The sequence below is a fragment of the Myripristis murdjan genome, chromosome 24 (assembly GCF_902150065.1).
Source record: "Myripristis murdjan chromosome 24, fMyrMur1.1, whole genome shotgun sequence".
Taxonomy (NCBI): domain Eukaryota; kingdom Metazoa; phylum Chordata; class Actinopteri; order Holocentriformes; family Holocentridae; genus Myripristis; species Myripristis murdjan.
Genome location: NC_044003.1, coordinates 30,144,843 through 30,169,211, shown reverse-complemented (window position 1 = coordinate 30,169,211; position 24,369 = coordinate 30,144,843). Strand labels below are relative to the sequence as shown.

General features: G+C 42.0%; 1 protein-coding gene across 2 annotated transcripts in view; it reads left to right on the top strand.

Annotated features, from left to right (window-relative positions):
• The window catches only part of rps6kc1 (ribosomal protein S6 kinase polypeptide 1), a 39,550-nt gene extending 15,846 nt beyond the window's left edge, over positions 1-23,704 (top strand). For both annotated transcript variants that reach the window (XM_030046963.1, XM_030046962.1), the window contains exons 12-16: positions 45-1,721; positions 3,807-3,896; positions 12,001-12,083; positions 16,799-16,894; positions 20,600-23,704. In XM_030046963.1, coding sequence (XP_029902823.1) covers positions 45-1,721; positions 3,807-3,896; positions 12,001-12,083; positions 16,799-16,894; positions 20,600-20,701 — 2,048 coding nt within the window. In that variant the 3' untranslated portion in view covers positions 20,702-23,704. The remainder of the gene's footprint in view (positions 1-44; positions 1,722-3,806; positions 3,897-12,000; positions 12,084-16,798; positions 16,895-20,599) is intronic.
• The last annotated feature ends 665 nt before the right edge of the window (positions 23,705-24,369 follow it).

Here is a 24,369-nt window from a genome sequence, read left to right as displayed (position 1 = left end):
CAGATGCATTCTCTTTTCTCCTCTTTCTTTCATTTCATCCCCAGGTGGGAAGCTGTGGTCTCACATTGGGAAATTCCTGCATAATTCCAGCCCAGAGGAGAGCTTTGACATCCCTTTTATCCAGAAGAGCCACACAGCAGCCATCCGCTCCCTGCAACATGCCACATCCCAGCTGGGTTTGGGATCAGCCAGCTCTGGGTCTGGGCCTGGTGCTGGGTCTGATTCTGGCTCTGGGCCACAGAGGGAATGGGAGAACCTTATCGTTTGTCCTCAGAAAAGCTGTCTCCCCCCTGGGCTCAAAGAGAGCCTGGGGGCCCGGTCAGACTCTGGAGCCACCTCTGAGGAAGAGTGCACCAATAGTTACTTGACACTTTGCAATGAGTATGAACAAGAAAAAGTAGAACCAGATGTACTAGAGGAGGAAGAGAAGAGCGGGCAGGAGGCGCTGTCGCTTAATGTACCTGACACAGCGACGGCAACTTCTTCACGCACCCGCTCTTTGCTTAGTAATGACAGCCTCTCTTCACCCGTCAGCTCTCAGGAACTTCGCTTCTTCACTGAGTCCTCTGACAATAACGGCCGTACCCAGGACTGTGAGCGCTACCGTGGTGAGGGACAGGACCACAGCGAAGTCTTTAGTCCTTTACCTTCCCCTGCCGTGCCCCTGTCTTTGGACGAGTCCAAGCACACGCCAATGGAGTTTTTCCGCATTGACAGCAAGGACAGCGCCAGTGAGGTTACCTGCCTTGATTCCGGAGAGCTGCGGCCCTCTCATAAGCCACTCTCTATCTTCTCTACTTCTGACCTAGGCTCTGAGGTCACTGAGGACCTGCCAGAGCTGGCGCATGAGGTCAAGGGTCACATCTCAGAGCTGTGGGGGCTCGACTGTAGCGATAAGGGCTCCACTGAGTCCGTGCCAGTCATTTCATTTAAAGAAGCGGTGGTAGAGGATGAAGGCCACCCACCAGACCTGTTGGTCAACCTGCCTGTGATGAGTGGGACTACAGCTGTTTTACAGGAGGAACTGGAGACCTCGGGGGTGTGTTTGGGCCTGGAGGCCACACCCTCTCCCCAGAAGTTCACCCAGCCGGATGTTTTACAGCTTCACAGTCAGCCTGAGGAAGATGAGGAGGAAGAGCCACTGGAGCAGGACCAGCCATCTTTGTGTACACTCTCTGCAACTTGTGAGATCAGCCTTGCCTCCTCCTCACCATGCACCTCACTGTGGGACGACTACAGTCTGGCGTTTGGACAGGAGGCCACTGACAAAGTGGTTGATCCTGCTCTCCAAAATAATGACCTCCTCTTTGGTGAAGTATCAACACCTCCTCCATCAAACACAGATATTCCTATTACTGACTCACTAACTGAGAAACTGGAGCCAAGTGTAAACGTAGCCTTGGTTCCAGACCCAACTGACTTTAGTGTAGACTCAGCCACAAAAGCGGCTGAGGCCTGTGCAGTGGTTGAGACTTTAGTAGGCCTTGATACAGATTCATCAAAAGATATTAGCAATACAGGTGGCAATGAATATGATAAAGAAGTGTCACAGCTGTTTGCAGAGCTGGATGAGCTGTCATTGGCTGCATCCCAAGCTCGTATCCCCGAGGACTTTGTGCGATGCTGGGCTGTGGAGATGGTGATAGCCCTGGACACTCTGCACCAGGAGGGCATCATCTGCCGAGACCTAAACCCCAACAACATCCTGCTCAACCACCAAGGTCAGACATCCATTATTTCCACAGTCAATTTGGCATCTTACTGTGTTCTATACGAGAACTCCCAGTGAAATATTTCAGGGAGTTTTGTTCGATGAACTCCTGTGTCGCTTGTGTGTGTGTCCTGGGCTCTAGAGTTACAGTCTGTGGATAAACATAAGGTAGACCTGACAGTTTGATAAGTCCTAAAAGTGAATGTCGGTGTGGGTATTATATTTTCCCTGGGCTCAACACTTATCTGTCTTCTAAATGTCACGGGAATACATTAATAATTTTTTTTTTAGTTATCTTGCTCACAGATACTTTAAGAAAAGACAACTTCTTTGGTAAGTTTTACAAAATAAAATGTACTACAAAACCAAGATAGCTATCAATGGCAGCCAGCTACAGATAATAAAGAAAAAACACAGAAAAAAGAACAAAATTCAATTCTGAGATAAAAGTCATTCTGAGCATAATGCCAGAAGTCTGACCTTAGATTCAGACTTTTTGCAGAATTATGAGATTAAAGTCAAAAATCTGACTTTTTCTCAGATTTATGACTTTAATGTCAGAATACAGATTTTTTTCTCAGAATTGGGACTTTTTTTGTCTCAGAACTCAGACTTTAAGAAATATGTCTTAATCTCAGAACACAGAACTCCAAATCCATCTTTTCAGGTTTTATTTTATTTATCACTATGATAAATAAAATTAGATGACTGATGACCAAGTGACAAAGATCATGAGTTAAGTGGTGTTGAAAGTGGGATCAAAGGACTCTTAGGGACCCTTAAGGCTCTTCCAAGGGGTCCTCAGTTTAATTTCATTGTAATTCACAAGCATTTAAACAGAAGGTATGTGACACAGATCCAGCATCACTGTTATAACAAAAACATAATTTTAGTAATTATAGACTTCTTGTCATTTAAAAAAAAAAAAAAAAATGTTTATTTCAATTAATCTTCAGGTGCTTTTGCTAATTTTCTGGTATTTATTTTGCAGTTTTTCTTCAATTTTCTTGTAATTGTGTTTTTCCCCCGAATTTTGCTTACATTCTAGGGAATTTTTAAACAATTTGCTATGCGCTTTTTCACCATGTTTTTGAAACCTGAACATATTCACTTGATTTCTTTCAAAGTGCAAATTCACTAGACATCGCTACAACACAAAATACGTATAAATGATTATTTTAAAATTGTGTTTTAGACTCACCACTTTGAATATATCTGACAAATTGAACCACCTAGACAATTCCATAATTAACACAAAGCAAAATATTGAGTCCAGAGGCCAAAATCTCCTCAAGGACTTCATGAGAGTCAACCTGTGTGCCCAGAACCTGAAAAAGTTTGTGCTAAACCGTTCAGATGCCCTAGACTAGAGATGGAGGGACACACATACCAACACCTTTTTTGTTTGTTTGTGTTTTGTCCAAAACTTAATTTGCAGCAAAAGCCAAATTATGTATAAGAAGTGGAGTCATGATCTCTCGCCATTCCTTTCTTAGATCAGGTTATCTTTGATGGAGGGAGTGAACCTGTCACTCATCCCATTATCCAATCTGTCTACCAAAATTAAGCTTCTCCCAGGTGGAAAGTGTCTTTGTTTTACCAGGAGGTCACCGATTTCCCCCTCACCTTTTTCTTTTCCTGTCTCCCAACCATCTCTCTCAACCTCGTTATCAGCACGCGTCTAATTAGCTGAGTGGCTGTTTTCATCTCCCTGGTGGTAATTATTGTTCTAAAGGGCCCATCAACGGCGTAGTGTGGTGCATCAGTCTGGCTAGCCCAGGCTAATGGCCGCAGCTACCTAATGACACCATTAGTTCTAATGATAGCGTTAACGGGTAGCAACTAAACAGGAGTAATCGCCGAGGCTGTGTGCTTGAAAAAGCTCACGGAGGCATGTAGAGAGGCGGAAAGGAACAGAGGAAGGAAGTGCTCTAAAGGTGAGTAAACAGTTTGAAAAGTAGCGAGTCAGAGTGACACTTGACTGTGTAGGGTCAAAGAGAGAGGCGCAGGTTTGGATGAGTTGTTTCACAATGATGCATTCAAGCAAACACCTTCTAACCTCGCTCACTATCGCTTTTATTTCCCTCTCTCCCAGGTCATGTGCAGCTTACTTACTTCTGCAGCTGGAGTGAAGTGGAAGAATCCTGTGACAAGGAAGCCATTGCAAATATGTACTGTGCACCAGGTGAGATACATGTGCATAGTCACAACAATATACCTTTCATTTCATGTGTTTCCAATCCATCTTGTGTCTTTTGTCTTAAAATATGAGCTTCATTTTGTGTTTGTTTGCAAGCCAGTCAGTAAGTTTGTCTGAGGTTAATGCTATGCAGGCATGCCATAAGTAGGCCACTATCTTGTGGCCACAAAGGCCTCATTCATAGCCACTGGTACATAAATAGTCCAAGTGTGCACATTCTGCTCTACTAGAGAGTGGGAGTAGAGGAACACTGTGCTGGACAGCTTTTTATAAAAAGATTTATGCAACAACCACTCTGTGTCGAGCTTTATGTCATGTGACTCCACAGTTTGGTTCTGACAGTTGTGGAGGGCTTCCAATATATCACATCTGGACCACCATGGACAGACTGCTGCACAGACATTGAAAATTAAACAAGGAAATATGTTATTGAATACAAGATAATAAAAAATGACTCTTTGTGAATGAAGTCTAAAATGGGAAAAGCAGTCCAAAAATCCACTTGTTAAAAAGTAAAAACCCTTTATTCAGCAACGGATAAAGGACTAATGTGTTTCTTCTACATTGTTTTCATCATGGTGAGACATAGCTTGTAATGTAGGAGAGGCTACTGATGATATGGCGGACTTGATCAGCAAAAAGTTAAAAATAGACAATGCTAAGGTTGCATGCAAAGAGAGCCGAAAGAAGTGAGGTTCACCGAGAGAGAAAGAGACACAGAGGCAGAGTTCATGTCTTTACTGAAGGATTTCCTGTTTTCCTGCTGTTCAACAATAGTTCAACCCAAAAACACATTGCTGTAGCCTAAATGTAGGCTAAATTTTGAAGTTTGCGGATCAGCTTCAGTTGGTTAATTAATGCATAATTTAGCAGGTCGAGACATGCACATTAACTCTCATAACATGTTGGGTGGATATGGGTATTAAAAAACCCTGACCCGCACATCACTAGGAGCTGGATAGTCATTTTTCATTATGTTGTATTGTCTTCCTTCATCCTGATATAGCACCTGATAATTTGTCACATTTCCTTTTACTGCCATCAATTTAATTTTTATTTTGGATCCAGTTCAACACTTCCAATCTCCCACTCTTCAGTATATTATTGAATTTTTTGAAGTTTAGTTTCATGTAATGAGTCCTTCAGTTTTGGTAGAAAATTATTTGCAAACTGTGTTTGTTATGATGTAAGGTTAATTGTATGATTATGGGCAGTTAACATAGCCTCATATTGTGGCAGTAACAGGAGCTGCAAGGTCTAGACAGTATGTAATGATTGAGTATATAGAGGGCAGTAGGTTAGTAGGAAATTCCAAATAAATTGTAAGAAAAAGGTAGCTTCCCACCAAAAGAAATTCGGAATTATGGTGTGCTGTTAAGGACAAACAGCAGTAATTGCTGAAATCTCAGAGGAATAGATAGCGCAATAGCAAATCCTAGTGGCTCATTTAGACTACTGCCTTAAATGTGCATGTGTCCTTGTCTGTCTTGGAAGTTTGAGAGAAACTGCAGTGGGCTAATTTAACATGGCAATTTTCTGGTGAAACGAAAAACTTAAAGGCACGCAATGATCATTTTCATGCAACACACAGTGATGCACATGAGTAAAGCACATGAGGTCTGTTTAATGAATGTACTATTGCTTTAAAGGTCTGGTTTAAGGAAATAATGATTTGATATAGACTGTGACGGCCCTCAATGTGCTCAACTTTTCAATTCATTTGTCCAGCATCGGCTGGTAAACTGGCAATCGCGATGGATTCCGTCCACTGGCGATTGCCGATTCAATCATCAATCGGCCCAAGCCTACTCAGTGACACTTACATTCACTAACATCTGCACACCTGCTGAAACTTGCTGAAACTTCTCCCACACAAAGTGCAGCTTAACCAATTCTATCTTGTGTGGACTTCCATGTGTTTTTTGTTTTGGTTTTTTTGTATCATCTTTTCGGCTAAAGCTTTTAAAACAGACTGAGCAGCTAAACGGTTTCTCTCCATTGTGGGTTCTGATGTGTTGCTGCATGCTTCCTTTGTATGCAAAACTTAGACCACAGACTGAGCAGGGGAATGGTGTCTCTCCAGTGTGTGTGTTCATGTGTTCTTCCAAGATTGCTTTCTGTAAAAATCTTTGACCACAGACTGAGCAGGGCAATGGTCTCTTTACAGTGTGTGTTCTCAAGTGTCTGGTTAAGTCTCCTTTGGTTATAAAGCTTTTATCAGACTGAGCAGGGGAATGGTCTCTCAGCAGTGTGAGTTTTCAAGTGTCTGGTTAAGTCTCTTTTGGTTTTAAAGCTTTCATCACAATCAGAGCAAGTCCATAATTCCCCCCGTGTTCTCTGTCACAGAGCAGCGAGGTGCTTCCTCTCCAGTATCAGATCTGTCATGACTGAAAAGGAGTTCACTCACTGTGTTGAAACCTGACTGAGGTTCTCCAATCTCCTTCAGTTCCTCAACGTTTTCATTCTCAGGTTCACAAGAGTGTGAAGAGAGGAACTGGCCATCACTAGTTGGTTGTAAATCAGCAGCTGGTTCCTCTCTATCAGCCTCTGTTTTTATGGTTTCAGTGGAGCTGCTGACTGGAGGCTCTGCCTGTCTGTGTTCCTTAGTTTGGCTTTGATGACGCTGAGAAGACTGAGCTTTCTCTTCATCGTTGCCATTCTTCACAGGGACAGGAGTGCTTTCTTGCTTGATTCTATAAAGTGGAAAGTGTCATTGTATATTTGCATCTACATTACAGCTGAGTTTCAGACGAGTTTCAAGTGCATTGCAGAGGGCTTTACACCATGCAGCTCGAATGCAACTAGTTTAAAGCAACCAAATTTGCATCAAAGTTTCACTGTGAAAAGCCAGCCTTACAATATTTCTTCCCATCAGTAATGAGTGGCGTGACGATAGAAGCTTAGCCGTGCTAATTCCAACAACCGGTTTTAATTTTAGTCTTTTGACTAATTTTTTTTTTTTTTCTTTAAGTCATTTGAATTTTGTTAGTTTTACTTGACAAAAGCTACATTGACTTTAATCAGTGAAAATTGAATTTTCACTGAAATTCTACTATTTTTTTTCAATGAGACATAGACTGCTCTATATTCCTCATTACAGCATCTTTTGTTTCTATCTAGCATTTGCTATTATCCTCAACCTAATATCAACAAATTAATAATTGGATCCCCTGCAAACTAGGATGTTCTTTCATTTTTCTTGTTCTGGTATTCTGGCATTTCATCTTGTTTTTATTTATTTCCAAAAATGTCTTATTTCATTACAGTTTTTTGTCAATAGTGGTTTCTTTTTGTTATGTTATGTTGTTGTTTTTTTTGTTTGTTTTTTTTTTGTTTGTTTGTTTTGTTTTGTTTTGTTTTGTTTTGTTTTGTTTTGTTTTGTTTTGTTTTGTTTTGTTTTGTTTTGTTTTGTTTTAGTCAACAAAGTTAACATTATTTTGAAGAAGGTGGTTATTGTTGCAGTACCCTTTATGCCCTGTAGAGTATGCTGTTGTGTCACAGTGAGTCAGTATTGTTGTGACCCTGCATGTTGCCCCCGGCAGGTATGTGGCAGCTCTGGCATGCTGTTTAAAGGCTGCCTAAAACAAACTGCTGCTAGACTACAGCTCCATGTCCCTACTTAACACTTCTGTGTGTGTATGGGTGTGTGCATATAGATGTGTGTGTGTGTGTGTGTGTGTGTGTGTGTGTGTGTGTGTGTGTGTGTGTGTGTGTGTGTGTGTGTGTGTGTGTTTGTGTGCATACATTTGAGAGCTTTTCAAATATGTTGCTTCTATAGGCATATGACTTTGAATTCAGGCTGCTGGATAGGTTGTGCACATATGATATTCTGTGTTTAATTGCATCTTTCTCAAATGTGCTGGATGAAAAATTTGATAGCTGAAAATACTGTGAAGTGCACAAAAACGACCCTCGTACCCATTCACTCTCCCACACACTTATATTAAACTATTCTCTCATATTCATCCTCTCTCAAGCCAGGAAGGTCACTTGTACTTTAGATTTAAATCCTTCTTGTGTCCAGAATGTATGCCGCTGTTATAATAAATCTGAAAGCAACAAAACCCTCTATCTAATATCCAAAGTGTGCATTTAACATGCCCTCGCGACAGTGTGTTTAAAAGTCCACTAATGGAAATAGAAGCACATGGACACATATGTTCCAAAGGCCAGCAACACATAACCTAAAGACTTAGGAAGATAAATCAACACAAGTTTTAGAGTCACTGTGAAATGAATGTACACTTTCCGCTCTTGAAAGAAGCAGGGCGGAGTATTTACATCAGTTAAAGAACAGCTTCGGTTGCAGTCTGGCAGGTAACCTGGTCGAGGCTGAAGGTTCCCACTTGATTTTGAGGTGGTTATATTACTGCCATGCTGCTGAGTCAGACTCGAACCAGACAAGTGAGGCAAAAGCTGAACTCAGTTTTGATGACAAACACAACGAGCCACGTTAGCCGTCTGGCTGTCGTGTACCAACTTGCCTGAGACGATTATGGAAATCAGCAGAGCCTGAAACAGGGTTGGGTCGAGATCACATTCAAAATGTAAACAGAGTGGATATACGAACATTTTTGTGGCAAAAGAAAAAAACTGAATGCTGAACAAAAGACAGATCCTTAGCGAGCGGAATAGACCATTTAGACAGGAAATAGCAGGTAAACACAGGTGTTACTAATTACATTGATTAAGGTTCTGTTCCATTTAGGTCTGACAGAGCCAGGGTGCTGGTGTTGTGTGTTCTGGTTCAATGGAAAGGCTCTGCTGCACTTAAATGGAACAGAACCTTCATTAATGTCATTAGTAACACCTGTGTTTACCCTGCTTCTTCATGTCAGCATGGCTGCTGGGAAGAAGATCTATTGGAAATACAGACATAAACTCTCATGTGAAAGTTCCTGTTTGTTACACTGCTGTTGAGTCAGTATGGATGTAGTACATAGCACCAACCAGCAGGGGGGCTCACATGCTGTCGTTGAAACAAAAGCCCACTTTCCTCGGCTAGTAACTACCCTACTCTTCCCCTGGCAACTTTCTCTTTTTTTTATGGCTGTCTCTTTGTGTCCACCTTTGTCTGTTGCACATCTCTTGTTAAGTTTAGAGACACAGCACAAAAGAGTGACAACCACTTTGTCTCGCTTGCTTTTACTCATTTCAGACCTACCTGTCATTTGGTACATGCATAGATGTAAGACACACACACACACACACACACACACACACACAGAGGTTAGTGAGTGTGTCTCTCCTGCCCTTGTTATGTATTGCTGTTTATCCAGACAGGGTCAGCTCCAGCGATGGCTTCATTCCTGATGACAGATTTATGACTGTTTGCCAGAAAGCTTGCAGGGGGCCTGCTGTGACTGTGTGTGTGTGTGCGTGTGTGTGTGTGTAATAAGAGGGGAAACATGTTTTTAAAACATACACGTTCACACCCCAAAAAAGGAAAAAAAAAAAAAAAAACACAGGAGTGGACTCGGAAAATACAGTGGCAGGGAATTAATTTTGTTTACTTTGCGCTGCCGCTTATTTAATTTCTCACCGTGTCACAATTACTGATAAACATCATATGGCAGCTCTTTTTTCTCTTTTTTGCTGTTTTTTTATCATGAAAAAAATATCCAAGCTGTTGAGTGACACTGTACCGCAGCCTAATTTGTCTAAAACAGCTGAAATGGGACATAGGGAAGCAATGTCAAAGCTGATTGTCTTCAAAGTCTAAGAAAAGGGGAAACTGTGTGTTCTTCCTCCCTGAAGTGACACGTCAGTGGATGAGGGTCATATCTTATTTTCAGTGTTGTCGTTTTTCTTTCAACTTAACCTGTGCAGATTAAATGGAAAATAAACTTTACTTCCTCCGTTTTTTTTTTTTGTTTTTTTTTTTTGTTATAACACAGAGATGTTATTGCCCCATTGGTTTCAAAACCCAAGCATTCAAGTAATTCTGCTTTACGTTACGTTCTACTTTGATGTTATTTCAGTGGAATTCTGTTGGTTATTTGGCTAGCGAAACTTTGACTTTGATATTTTAAAGTAAAGCATCCAGCACAAGAAACACACTCTGCAGTGTCACAACTTGACATACTGATCCCTCCTTACTTCCTACTGGTACACACACTACTTCCCCTTTCAACAATAACTGTCTGTTAGGTTTTTGGGGAAGTCTGCACGAGAGGAGAAGAGGGAAAGTTCCTTATGGGCCGCAGGAGAGAGGAGACAGATTAAGATACCAAGCAGGGAACTGCATTGTTGAGGGAAAGGGAAGAAGAGGAGGTGAACGCACTTTGTGTTATTGCACTGGCCGGTCTCCAACCTCAAGCGTCCTTTGTTTTCTCAGGGTTTCTCATCATAAATTTGGATGTTTGAGAAAGAAGAATTTTAGGGGGAAAGGAACGCGGCACGGTCAGATTTGAGTTAATTTGAAATTAGCACATGTACGGTGCATCATACACTGGGGTTGAATGACCCATGGCCTGTGGATGCAGTTAATTCCCCCCTCCCGTCCACTTTCTCTCTTTCCCCCTCGCTCCCTTTCTCCCTGCCTTGCTCTGACAGAGCGGTAAGTGTAGCCAGCTCCACTGTACTCTCCCTGCAGCTCCTTAGACATTAATCCATTGTGATGACAATCGACCTTGCTCTGAGACGTGTGTGTGTGTGTGTGTGTGTGTGTGTGTCCAGTAACCCCCCCCCCGCAGCCCATAACTACGCAGGTATCACTAGTCCGTTCAATGACGATCTTCTCTCCTTGGCTGTCAAAACAGTAGTCCTGGGGAGCCCTGAAGACTGGTTGCTCAGTTGGCTGTGTGTGTGTTTGCGTGTGCGTGTGTGTGTGTGTGTGTGTGTGTGTGTGTGTGTACATGCAAGTGGCATCATGCCCCCCCCCCCTCCCGCCCCCCCAACCTTGGCTGCAAGAGAGCTGCACCAGGCCCCTGGGGTTCCCTGCAGCCTCCAGGAAACGAGGGGTCTTTGTCTCTGACGCTCCCCCAGCTGAGGAGCTTGGTCTCTGGGCACACGCAGCAGCGACCCTGGGTCCCGGCCCTCTGGGTGACCAGGCCCCCCTCTGGAGAGAGGAGAGCAGAGGGGAGCTGAGTGGCACAAGAGGCCATCTGGTACCCAGTGGAGCTAGCTTGCACACACACACGCGCACACACACACACACACACACACACACACACACACACACACAGTTGACTACAGCAAATGAGTATCACTCTTGCTTTCTGTATCTTACTTACTTACACACACACACACACACACACACACACAGCGGAGTCCCACCAGCCCTCCAGCCGAGCCGCCTGTCAGAGTGGCTGTGTGTCTGACTGTGGGAGAGCAGCGCCAGGGGCTACACTCTGGATGGAGGGCTGGGTTGAGTTGTGGACAGACTTCCCACAAAATGTTCACCTTGAGAGACTTTTTCCAGTGTGTATATACTGCAGTAATGCTTACCCTAAAGAGCAGCAAGAGAGAAAAAAGAAAGAGGAGTAAAAATGATGTAATTATCCAGCAGCTTTGATTAGTCTGGGAAAAAAAAGGCCCTGATGGCAGACAGATCTGCAGCTCACTCCAAGGAGGGTTAAAATAAAGAGCAAATGTGACAAAAGGACAAAAAAATGCTTGTCATATTATTTCTTATGAGAATGCGTGGACTGCTCATGTGTTGCTGCTTTTATGTTTCTTGGTGTGTGTGCGCTCTGTTGGTTGATTTGTGTGTGTTCGAGGTCAGGTCATGCAGATGGTGTGAAGTTGCAGCACAGACGGTTTCCTCAATTTAACTGCTTTTTTATTATGCAAATCGCCCTTTTATGAGACGCACACTCGTGTGTGCGGGCGTGCATGTGTGTGCACTCATTTTAAATTGAGTGTATTAGTCCAGTGAAACATTAAGTAATTTTGATGTCGTTCTGAAATAATGTTGAGGGTTTAAGCTTAAGAACTGCGCGATCATTTGAAATGACATTGAGCAGCCAAGCAAATCAACAAACGATTTGCAGATATTTTTGTTGATGTGCATGTAACATACATGTTTTGGTCATTTTTCCTTTTTTCTTTTATTTATTCTGTCTTCCTCTTTTTTGCTTTATTGTAGAGGTGGGAGGGATTAGTGAGGAGACGGCAGCATGCGACTGGTGGAGTTTGGGTGCCATCCTGTTTGAGCTGCTTACAGGCAAGGTAAGTCAAACAGTGTAAAATAAAAAACAAAAAACTCTTTGGTGTTAAGTTGTTGCAGGGTGTCTGTAGGTGTCTTGGCTTTCAGCTCACACTTTTTATGGTGGTGCCAGGTTGTGTGTTAGTTTGTGTGTGTGTTTGAGTAGGTGGATTTTGTTGTTTTTGTTGTGTGGTTGAGGTGCGTCTTGGCTGCCGTCTCTTACACTGGTTCTCAGAGAGTGCCAGGGGGCGTCGGTGTGACTTTCTCCCCCAGCCTGAGCTCCATCTGCTGGGCCAGGGGGTCACCTCTCCCCGGGCCTCTTTCCTGGCTCCTGGAGTAGCACTGGGCTGGAGCGCGCCGACCTCAGATCGGCACGGAAGGTGAAGACCGGGGCAGCTCTCTAGGTGCTGCATCTCGTCTGCGGCTGGTCCAGGATCAGCGCTGGTCGAGGGACCGTCTTTCTAGACACGGCCAGGGGAGGAGGGGGAGCTTCTCTGAGCCTTTTGTTTGGATGATACATACTAATTTGCACCGAGAAAACTATTAGACACGCTCACAAACACCCTTTCAGCAGTACATCCTAGTTATAACTTCATGCTGTCTTGAAGGGCAAACATGCACACAGCAGTGGCACACACAGACACAAAGTTCAGGTGCACAGTATTGCACTGCTTCAATTTTTCATTGTATATTAAATTTGAATAAATTCTAACTGATTGCCAGTGGGCATATTTCCATATCAACCATCAGCAGTGGCCCGACACGAGTCAGGGTGTTAAGGTTAGTGTTATTATAGCGCATAATACACACCCACTTACCTGGAAAAACTCACTCAGTTCCACAGATGTCTCCTTTGATGATTATGTCTGTTCACAGTCCTGGCAAGGATACACACACCCAGGCACACACAGTGTCTCTTGATCCTTGCAGGATAAGATCTTGCCTGGAGCAGTCTTGACTGCAGCTAGGAACTCAGCCAGATCTCCTGCAGCACATATCAGGGGAGGAAGGCAACCGACCTAACTGATGGGGAAAAAACACAGGGTCCCCTCTCACAGAAACACACCTATCACTTCCCGCTCACTTTCTCTGCTAACAGTTTGTCAGTCCACGCACATTTGAAAGGTGTGGTGTTGGAGCATGAAGTGATGACAGTCATTGTCGTAAATTCCTTGCACAAAAGGAACAATGGTCCAAAGACCTTGTGTATGTCATGTTTCAGCAAATTATCAAATCTTCAAAACAGACAGCTTGTCTCTGTCTTTCATGTATTTATTTTTCTTAACTAGATGTGCTGCTTGTCTTGGCCGGTTGTCTGTTCTTCATTCATTCATTTTCAAAACCATTTACCGGTAAGGGAGGCATGGGGTGCTGCAGCCTATCCCAGCACTCATTGGACGGAAGGCAGGGGAACACCATGGACAGGTCGCCGGTCCGTCACAGGGCAGACAGACAAGCACTTTCACAGCTAGGGCCAATGTAGTATCTCCAATTCATCTGGACTGCATGTCTTTGCACTGTGGAAGGAAACCAGAGCTCCCGGCAGAAACCCACGCAGACACGGGGAGAACATGCAAACTGAAAGGATCAGAAACAGAAAGGATCCTAACCAGCCGGCAGGGAATTGAGCCCAGGACCTTCTTGCCATGAGGCAACAGCACCACTGTGCTCCCCTGTCTGTTCCTCCTTAGCTTATATGGATCACTGAGTTAGCTGGATTAGTGTGTTGACAGTTTGACATAATCTCTGGATTATCAGTTCGTTAAACAAAGTTCATAATTTATAATGCCTTCAAGTGCTCATGGGAAACCTATTTACCATATGTACAAGTTTATGAGCACATGAATGCCACCTCGACTCGTAATTACCAGTCAGAAGCCAAGTTGTGGCATTCCGTGACAGCAGAAGTGGCGGATGCAAGTAATAATTAAGTAGGATATGTATTTCAGGAAATCAGAACGTAGACACGGTGTCAACCCTGGAGCTGTTACAAGTGCACTCCAGCATTGGTTGGTCAAAAATAAGAGCTTCCAGCATAGCATTTGAAGGCAGGATAAGTCTAACTTGTTACCATAGCAACAGCTGCTTAAACTCAAACTTGCACATTCTTAAGATGTATTCAGAGTTAGCAGGACTTAAAGCTTTCATGAACTCATTTCCTGACATACTTGTGCCTTTCCTGAGAGAGGACCTACTAGATAAAAATGTAAAATTGAAAAAAAAAAAAAATAATAATAATACACATAATTCAAATAATTTCCATGGAGTTAAATGTATGCATCTTTAAAAAAAAAAAAAAAACACTACATTTGTTGTATCCAAAAAGCCTAGTTTCAGTAAAATTTAGATTAGTTTGGTACATCAGCTAGACTGAAACTGTTAAAATGATCTTCACTGTTTTGAGCTATCTGATTAAATATACAGAACCACATAAGGTAAATGGAGATTTGTCCTTTACGCACAAATGAAACACATCTGAAATGTACTGGCATTGTGATCACAAACTACTATTCCAGTTATATTTGTGTTGATTTTATTAATATCAATATTTCACTGAAGATAGAGGTACTTAATTCAGTTTAGTAAAAATGTCATACAGTTGAAATAGGTTAATTTTGCTTGCAGAGCGAACAACGACTGTGATGCAGTGTAAGCTATGCTTACAGCTTTACTTACACATTTTATTGGTAGTTACACATTTTATTGGCAGGTTTCTGCCACGGTTGCTGTCTCATTTGTTAGTTGTAGTAGTGAAACACGCTGCTGTTTCTTTAAGTCATGGTACCATTCAGCCAATCGGGTGCCTGCTGATCCTGGAATCATTTCTATACTCGTCTTCCCTTTATTTCAGAATAACAGCATGCAGCTATCCAAGATAACTGTATCCAAGTTTAACAAATCAATCTGCCAACTTGGTTCCATTTGCATTTGGTAGCTGTTTATCAAACCCTCAACATGCGATCTAAAGAGGTGTCTATGCAGGTGAATTATTATCATTAGGCTCAAAAAGTAAATAAAATCAACTTTAGGAGTAGCCAAATCAATGGTTTGGTATATCCTGAAAAAGAAGGAATGGACTGGTAAAGCTCAGCAACACCAAAAGGCCTGGAAGACCACAGAAGACATTTAAAGTGGAAGACCGAAGAATTCTTTTCCTGGTGAAGAAAAACAAATTCACAACGTCTAGGGGAGTCAAAAACAATCTGAAGGAGTCATTATCCAAATCTACAGTCAAGAGATGTTTGTGAGAAAATAAATACAGAGGGTATACAGGAACGTTCAAACCACTGGTGTCACTCAGGAACAGGACTTTGCAAAAAAAAAAAAAAAAAACATCAAAAAAAGCCTGTCCAATTCTGGAACAAGGTTCTTTGGACAGATGAAATGAAGATGAACTTGTACCAGGATGATGTGAAGAGCAAAGTGTGGAGAATGAAAGGAACAGCTCATGACCCAAAGCAGAGCTTATCATCTGTCCAGCATGGTGGAGGCAGTGAGATGGCATGGGCATGTATGGCTACCAGTGGAACTGGGTCACTGGTGTTTATTGATGATGTGACTGTTGATGGAAGTAGCAGGATGAATTCTGATGTTTATAGGGCCATACTATCTGCTCAGATTCAGCCAAATGCCACTAAACTGACAGGACAGCGCCTCACAGTGCAGATGGACAAAACATACTGCAAAAGCAACCCAAGAGTTACTGAAAACAGAGAGGTGGAATATTCTTCAATGGTCAAGTCAGTCCCCAGACCTCAACCCAGCTGAGCTGCTTTTCACCTGCTGAGACCAAACTGAAGGCCCAAAGACCCACAAACCAGCAGCAGCTGAAGGAGCTGCAGTAAAGGCTTGGCAGAGCAACTCAAAGGGGGAAACTCAGAATTTGGTGATGTCGTCCATGGGGTCCAGACTTCAGGCAGCCATAGATTACAAAGGATTTTCCTCCAAATATTGGATATAATCTTTATAATTAGTTATTTATATTATGTATAGTTTGTCCAATTACTTTTGAGCCTCTGAAAATGGTTTGACAAAGTATAAAACCGGCTGTAATTCCTAAAAGGTCAATGCCATATTTTTGCTCAACCCCTTAAATTAAAGCTTAAAGTCTGCACTTCAATCACATCTTGATTACTCCATTTCAAATCCACAGAGGTGGTGTACAAGGGCAAAAATATGAATATTGTGTCACTGTCAAAATACTTTGAGACCTAATTATATATTCAGCTGGACTACAGCATATTAACTTGGATCTGTTAAGCCATGCATGAAGACCTGGGCTCTGGTCTCCTTTTGGAAATGCTTGATCTTAGTTGGAATAACCTGGATAAATAATATTTCAGACAGGCAAAACGGGTCCTCCACCCTTTTATTTACCACCTTCCCAGTACATTTGCTATGTATATGGGTAGATCAAAACTAACAAAAAACATCAAGTTTTTCCATTTCATTCTCTCCCTGATTCATTATGATACACACATTAGTTCCAAGAAAGACCAACAGCGGTGAAATCATGCACTTGTTATGGTTAGTTTTGATCAGTGTTGTTTCAGGTGCTGTGTCCCTCTGGTCTCCTCCTATTTGTCCAGACCTGGTGCTCCCACAGTGACCAAGGCACCATGGGTGTCACTATGACTGTCCGTTCAGCTGTCTGTCTGCCGGTGTTTCTGTGTTTTTGACTGATGTCTATCTCTCTCTTTCTCTCTCTCTCTCTTCTTTCCGTTACTCCCTCCCCCAGTCTCTGCTCCAGTGCCATCCAGCAGGTATCGGCCGCCACACGGCTCTCAACATCCCTGAATCTGTATCAGAGGAGGCCAGGTCTCTACTGGAGCAGGTGAGAGTCTGCTGTGTTCTGCTTTATTAATTATTGATTACTCCTCGTTATTACTTTCCAGTCCAGTCCAGAAAGTGGTAAGCTGTAGATGTCAGAGATGCAGACACAGAATAATGTCTAATAATCTCTTTATTAAGAGAGACAAAGCAATCTCTTAACTCCCTTAAAACAGAAGTTTGTGTAATGATCTAAAAGTAGTAACAAATATTAATATAAATAAATACAGTGCTCTGAGAACCTCACTGTAGCCTGCTTTAATGATTAATGGTTGTATCTCATTAACAGAAGCGTGTGGAAGCACTGGTTCAATAAAATAATCGTGATGTGAAACACTACTACTTACCATATTAAATAATAATATCACTGCACAGTAAGTTGTAACTCTGTTATTCTCAGGTAAGTAATAATGTCACATAACTACTGTCGTTTAGTCTGATCCACATTCTTTTTGAAAATAACCCACTGAATAAAGTTTTCATCTGGAAGTTTGTTTTATAATGCAAATTTGGCATAGTTTGGAAAAGTTTGGTCTACAGTTAAAGACTGTTTTAGATGTCAGCAAACATGAAAAAAATAGATTTGTGACTAATCTGTTCTGTGACATTGTAATTGGACCACCACATTTATAGCTATTAGATTTTTTCCCAGCTGGTGGGGTGTCTTACAGGGTGTGGCAGCAGTGTTGGGGGTTTGAGTTACAGTAATTGGATTACTTTTTTGCAGTAACATGTAAATTAATTTGTTAGTTTTTTGTTTGTTGTTGCTTGTTGCTTTTGAAAACATTACTTTTGTTACCTATTTTGTCACGTATCACTGTGTTGCAGCAGCACATGATGTGTTGGCATTGAAGTTGCGGCTTGTTGACTTGTTGGTGCCGTTACTGATGTTGATGTGGATGTTGTTTGTAAGCCAGCTGGCCGGCAACATGGAACAACATGTAATATGTAAGCTGGAAATGTTGTGTGTCCATGCTGCTTGTTGTGGCTGGCGCCTGCTCTTACAGGAAATGGGGTGTGCGCTGCCACTTGTAGCTCGTAGTGTTTACTCTATGGGGGTTCTATACAGGGTTCTCTGAGAATAGAGGATACACTGGTTCAAAGTACGTTATCTGGATCAGTCGACCTGTTGGTGTTTGCTACTTGCCTGTAATGATTTTGAGTGAACAGTTCACTCAGTGCTTCCTTCTCAAAGCAGCGATGACATCATCAAATGCAGATTTAAAAAAAAAAAAAAAGCATCATTAATGTGGGTAACCTAAAAGTGCTTTAACAAGTTATGTTCAATAGAGATTAACTAAAAAAAGTAACTAGCTAACTGTAAAAAGTAACTTTCCCCAACACTGGTTGCGAGGCAGCATAAGTAGTCAGCATTAAGTAATAATCTGGTGCATTTTCATATAAAGAAGTGGCTGTTTTGCAACACTCTATCACAATCTAACACAATACTGATATATACCCAGGTCAGAGAAGTTCATGCATTAGTTGCTCTAAACACCCGGTGTCACGTAGATCTTTCCTGGAAAAGATACTGTGGTGCACAGGAAGTGATGCCTTTTACATTTCTGGCTGCAGCAAAATCTGTTCTGTGGAATAAAGAAAAGGACAATACAGGGTGGTTAGCATTAGCAGCAATAACCTGAGTGGATGAACAAAGAGAGTGCCAACTACAAATACCCCAACAGACCACACTGTTTGATTGACAAGTGCTTTCCACATATGGCACTGCAGCGATGACCACTTAGTGCCATAGGTTCACCAGTATAGCATAAAATTTCAAATAAAATGCGGATCTTGGTGATTACTACCTCACATAATTTAGAATTTGTGTATTTTTCTGTCGGATTATCAAATTACATACATCTAGTACATACACAGAGTGCACATGATGGGTACATCCTTGCTAATATCTCATGGCTAATTACTAATCCTCAGCTGGTAATCTGTAATATGGCTAGGCTGCACTTAATGCTTGGTTAATGCAGCACAAATCTGCCATGAAGCCATCGTACTTGTGCTGTGAAACACCGGACACACAGAGATGCTGCGCAGTATCCCTCAACTTGGACAAGAGCTTTTAATATCAGAGGCAGACACATATTTGGGTTGATGTGCAGGCATGTTAATGCTATATCAGCCAGAGTAGACAGCAGGGAGAAAGGCACTCACCCCTGCAGATGTTTTGTATATTCATATTTGTGGTCTGATTTTCTTGGATTTCTTTTGTTGTGTGATTCCTGCATTTAACCAATTGAGTGCAATATCGTATCCATACCACAAAAAAAGCATGTTTCTCTTTTTGGCATTCCTGTTATCTTAAAGCAAAACTTCTGTTCCCACATCACAATTGAAGTACAGTATAGAGGATCCACTTATTTGCTTTTCCATTTAATGTCTCCGTTGACTTCAGTAAAAGACATAGTGCACACTGGGACACTATAGGAAGAACATTACCACCACGGTGAGACAGGTTAAACATGAAATGAACAAAATATTATAATCTACCTCCGTGTGCCCCAACAGTCACAAACAAGCTCAGATCCAGAGCTGAGAAATGGTTCTTTAAACCAGAATCAAGTGTCCAAATATAACATTTTAGTGCCACAACGTGCTTTGGAACCAAAATGAAGACTGCCAGCAGTGGACATGGAACAATCAACAAAAAACATCACCGCCTGCTACAAAACAGCTACAGAGGAAGCGCTCTATCTTTTGATTACCCATAAAACTGAAATCATACGTCATAAGTAGCTCACAGAGGTATTCCTCCATGTGCTCCATCATTATTAGATCACACCCTGAAATGCTAAAATATTTCAAAGATCCTTTTTGCACAGAAGATCAAACTTTTATTGCAGAGAAACTCAGAATATGTCACTATAACCAAAAGAAGAAGTATAGGACATAAACAGTTGGTTATAAAATGACGTGGCCAATAAGACAACCAAGCCAGAGTTACATAATTGACAAGAATTTTTTCATGCTGTCATATGAAATGTCTTGACTTTCCACTTTTAGAGAAAGGAACTTTGAGCACAATTGAAACCAAAAGTCCCAAAATATATTTGGAACTAGTTTTTAGTACAAGAAAATCAACAAAAAGAAAGTTGAATACTGTCATGTGTTTTTATTGTGGTGCTGAATTCCTGCCCTGTCATCTATATGGTGGAGGCAGTTGTGTTGAAATTATTGGAAAGCCCACACTGACTTTAGTTATGAATTTGTGACCATAACCAGTCTGCAGCAGACAGCACTCACTTTATGTAAGCAGACCTGAGTGCATTATGATGAAAACAGCCAGTAGTTTTGACTTTTTATTATCTTGGACTGCTTTCACTTTGGGTGCTTGTGTCTCTTCCCACATCTTGTGAGAGAATTCGGAGCTGGGTGATTTAGCACTTAAGCAAAAAATTACCAGAACATTAGATAAAAAAAAAAAAGGTTTACAAAATGTTTAAAAAAGAAAACTATATTTATAATTATTAAGTTATATATGTTTATGGTCAGATCAGTGATGCTGGATCAGATTTCTAAAAGCTTGTGAAAAGCACTTTTCACAAGCTTTTAAACTATTCCTCATTTTGCTGAGGATCCTCTGGAGGACCTTCAAGATCCCCTGGCGGTCCACAGACCTCATTTTGAAAACCACCGGCTTAGGATATGTTTATAATCTGCATTGTGTGTGTGTGTGTCTTGTCGTCCTGTTTAGCTCCTCCAGTACAACCCAGTGGAGAGACTGGGTGCAGGGGTGGCCGGGGTGGAGGACATCAAATCCCACCCGTTCTTCGCCACAGTGGGCTGGCCCAAGTAGACGCCGTGCATCGTACAACTGTGGGGAGCAAAGTTGCATGCTGGGAAACGGGACTGTCCCCAAATGAACTCTCAAATCGGACACTAACGCCCCTGCACACACAGATTATGCATCGCTGCACACATCTCCCTCGGCGTTTAGAGCCCTTAAAGTGATGATGTACTTTTTTGTGTCATTTGTCGTGGAATTTGCCAAAGCAGCAGCAGTATTACCTTCCTTGCACACCGGCTTCTTTGTTTATCACTTAGAGGGTTTACTATTTCAATTTTTCAGTGCAGGGAAGACTTGACAACATTTGTGGTGCAATAATTTCCACTTGCCTGTATTGAATGGCGATCCACTACAACATTGTTGCATTTTCACTGCTCATACACAGTCCAGTAGCTGTAAGCCAAAACGACAGCTGAGAGTGATGGCGATTTCTCAGACATTTCTCAGTCTCAGTTTATTTTTGTTCATTATCAAAGGGATGCTTCACCCATAATGCACTATTTTTGTATCAAGTACACACTGTGTGCTGCCCTCAGTCCCCAACGAAGAAAGCTTTATTCGCATTCTTTCATGGTAAACTCATAAACCAAAAATGCCAGCCATTGCTGATCCAAAGGAAAAAAGGCATGTCCATAATTTTATGATTTTACAGCAGCAAAACACCATCAAAAGTTGTGTTTAAAAAGCACACACTCGTCATGCTGTATAATCCAAGTCTCTGGTATCTGCTCGTATGCTTAATACTTCCCAAACACACGTATTCTCACTCATATCTGCCTGCAAAGGACACCTACAAAATCCTTTTTTGTATGATCATAAAGCATGTGATGATGCATTATGGGTGAAGTATCCCTGCTTAAGGCTCACCCTTAAAAGTCACCTCTCTCCAACAGCACATGTGCAATATGCTCTGTCTGGAGCCATTTGTAACTTGGATCATTCCTCACAGGTTGGCTGGTGACTTCGCCAACAAAGCCCCTTGAGATTAAGTGAAGCGAGAGAGGTTGAAGCTGGGATCGTGACGCTCTGACCTAAAAACAGATAGGAGTTCTCACCTTTATGTTTATTGTCTCACAACATTTGATCATGCAGTTGTCTTGCCAATCCCTTTTTTTACTGCTAACCAATCTTAGTCATATTCAGTGACAGCGATGAAGGGATGCACTACACGGAGTGAATGAACAAAATATTTGAAGTCAGTGAGTTGATATTGTGTGGTTGAATTAAGAGAAGCTGTTTGATGGCTTGAGGCCGGGAATCTTGGGGTTGGTTTCACAGATGAGGTTTAAGCGCTGTCCTTGGCTTGGCTAGATCAGGTAACAGCGCAGGACTGAGCTTGGATCAGATCTTTGAAACCAGTCCTTTTACAGATGTTGTTTGAACAGTAGCGGCATTTTTGTTTTCATCTGAGGAGACTCCCTGTACTGTACAGCACTGCTATCCTGTGCATCTAAGAAGTATATATGAGATATGTAATATATTTAACAAGAAACTTACAAATCAGTCAAGTAATCAAGTAATAAATAATAGATGTCTTGTAAGTGGGCCCTTAAAGGACATTGTGAGTGGAAGTGGAAGCTATATGCAGGTCTTAAAGCCTTGATCATATCCAACTTGTCAATCACTTAACTGCCTCATCAATGAAATGTGTCTGGTATGTTTTTTTGTTTATTGCTTGTTTTTTGTTTTGTTTCGTTTTTTGGAGTCACCCATTAGCTGACATGACACTCCAGCCACCGTCTATTTTTATGTTATTTATAATGATTGAATTGTACAGAAAACATTGCCAGTGTCACTGATGCCATATATCACCCTCCATATAATCCGGCGAAAGGCTGTTCTTTACAATGTATCAGGCTCCTTGATTCACTGGTGCCATGTCCAGGGTCCAAAATTCACTTTTTGGCTCATCCGCCTATGAAAATTTACCAGCCAAAAATATTTGTCAGAGGCCACAAAACCGCATCATTCATTATTTCCATACTGCTTCATATTGGAGCCAGGATGTTGGGGCTCCTCCTCTCACAAGAAAGCCAACCTCTGTGACTTTCCTCTTCACCTGCACGTTTTCTGTTTGGAGGCTTAAAGACCCCATGAAATGAAGATGTTTCTTGACGTGATGTGTTTCCCGTTGAAACAGGATGTTTGGGCGGGACATCGTGCAGGGAAGGACCATTCAAGTGGAAACCAACAGGAGAGACCAAACCCTTAGCCAACACGATGTCATTGTAGAAGAGAAAGGCAATTTAATTTGAAGGGATAGGCGGATGAGAGAGGATGTTTAAAGATCTGTGAAGAGTTTACTGGTTGAAATTGCACTTCACAGCCCCTAGTGCAGGATGACGGTGTCACTATTAGATCCTCTGTTTTCCAGGAAGCCATGGGAGGTCATTACATGGGGATGTAAACACCAGAAATATGTCACCACATCCCTAATAACATTTGACACTGATGTTGTTATGGCAAAAACATTGACTGACATGGTGTAGAAAGCGCTTAACTGTGACGGCATATTAGTGACATTGTAGGGAAAGAAAAATAATACAGAGCCAGCTTTGACGTAATTAGTTGACGTCATGATAGGTACGGTGGTCAGTGAGGGTCACATGAGTCTCTGCTGCACAAACACTGTAATTCCAAATTATTTACTGACCGCCTGGCTGGTTACTCCAATTTATTTGGCCACCAGATCCCAAGAGTATCTGCCTTTTGTGGGTACATGTTGTTAATTTTGGACCCTGCATGTCAATAAATGTCTCTAACCACTGCACAAATAATCACTACACTAAACTCCGTGCTATCTTTTACACTTGGAGGGCTCCGTAGCCCAGTTACTAGTCACACACTCTGTCCTCTGACACACACTTTACACACAAATCTGACTCAATTTTATTTTTATTTTTGTTTTATTTTTTAAAATCTGACTCCTGTTGAATGCTCATGTACAATCTGTGCTCTGTGTCTGGTCTGTCAGTGCACTCTGGAAACAATAAACACATACCTGGATGATCACAAGTAGCGGTGCTTCTGTTGTAGATGCAGTGCGATAGTGTGTCAGCGGTGTATTTTGTGTGTGTGTGTGTGTGTGTGTTTGTGTGTGTGTTTGTGCTTGTGTGTTGCAAGGCTACAGTCTCATGATCAGCAGGACTGATGACACGCCTAAAAAGCTGCTGTCACTCCTGCTGAGTGTCACCCTGACCATGATATGAGCCAGCACACACACACACACACATACACACACACACCAGCCGAGCATGAGACGAGCTCAGTGTTCACAGAGACACACACATGGGCAGACTGGCAGGCTGCACTCAGCGGTGCTGCTCGTCTCGAGATGTGCCTCAGAAACGTATTTGTGTGTGTTTTTGACACTAGTGACAGATCTGTGAGCGTCGACATGGCTGATGGAGTCAGCCTTGCCTCTGTGTCTCTGCTCTGTGCTCAGGAATGCTGCTGTCAATTAACACTTAGTTTAAAATCCACATCAACACTTTGGTTTGTAATGAAGGAGTGTGAGGCAGCAGGGCGGGGTCGTGACCTTCAGCTGGAGGAGCAACAGTCTGCAACAGCCTTTTTTCTTTTTTTTTTTTTTTTTGCACTGACAGAAAAAGCATTTATGCATTTGAAACCTGAGTATCTGTCATGAGGGTAAAAAAAAAAAAAAAGGCAATTAGAAA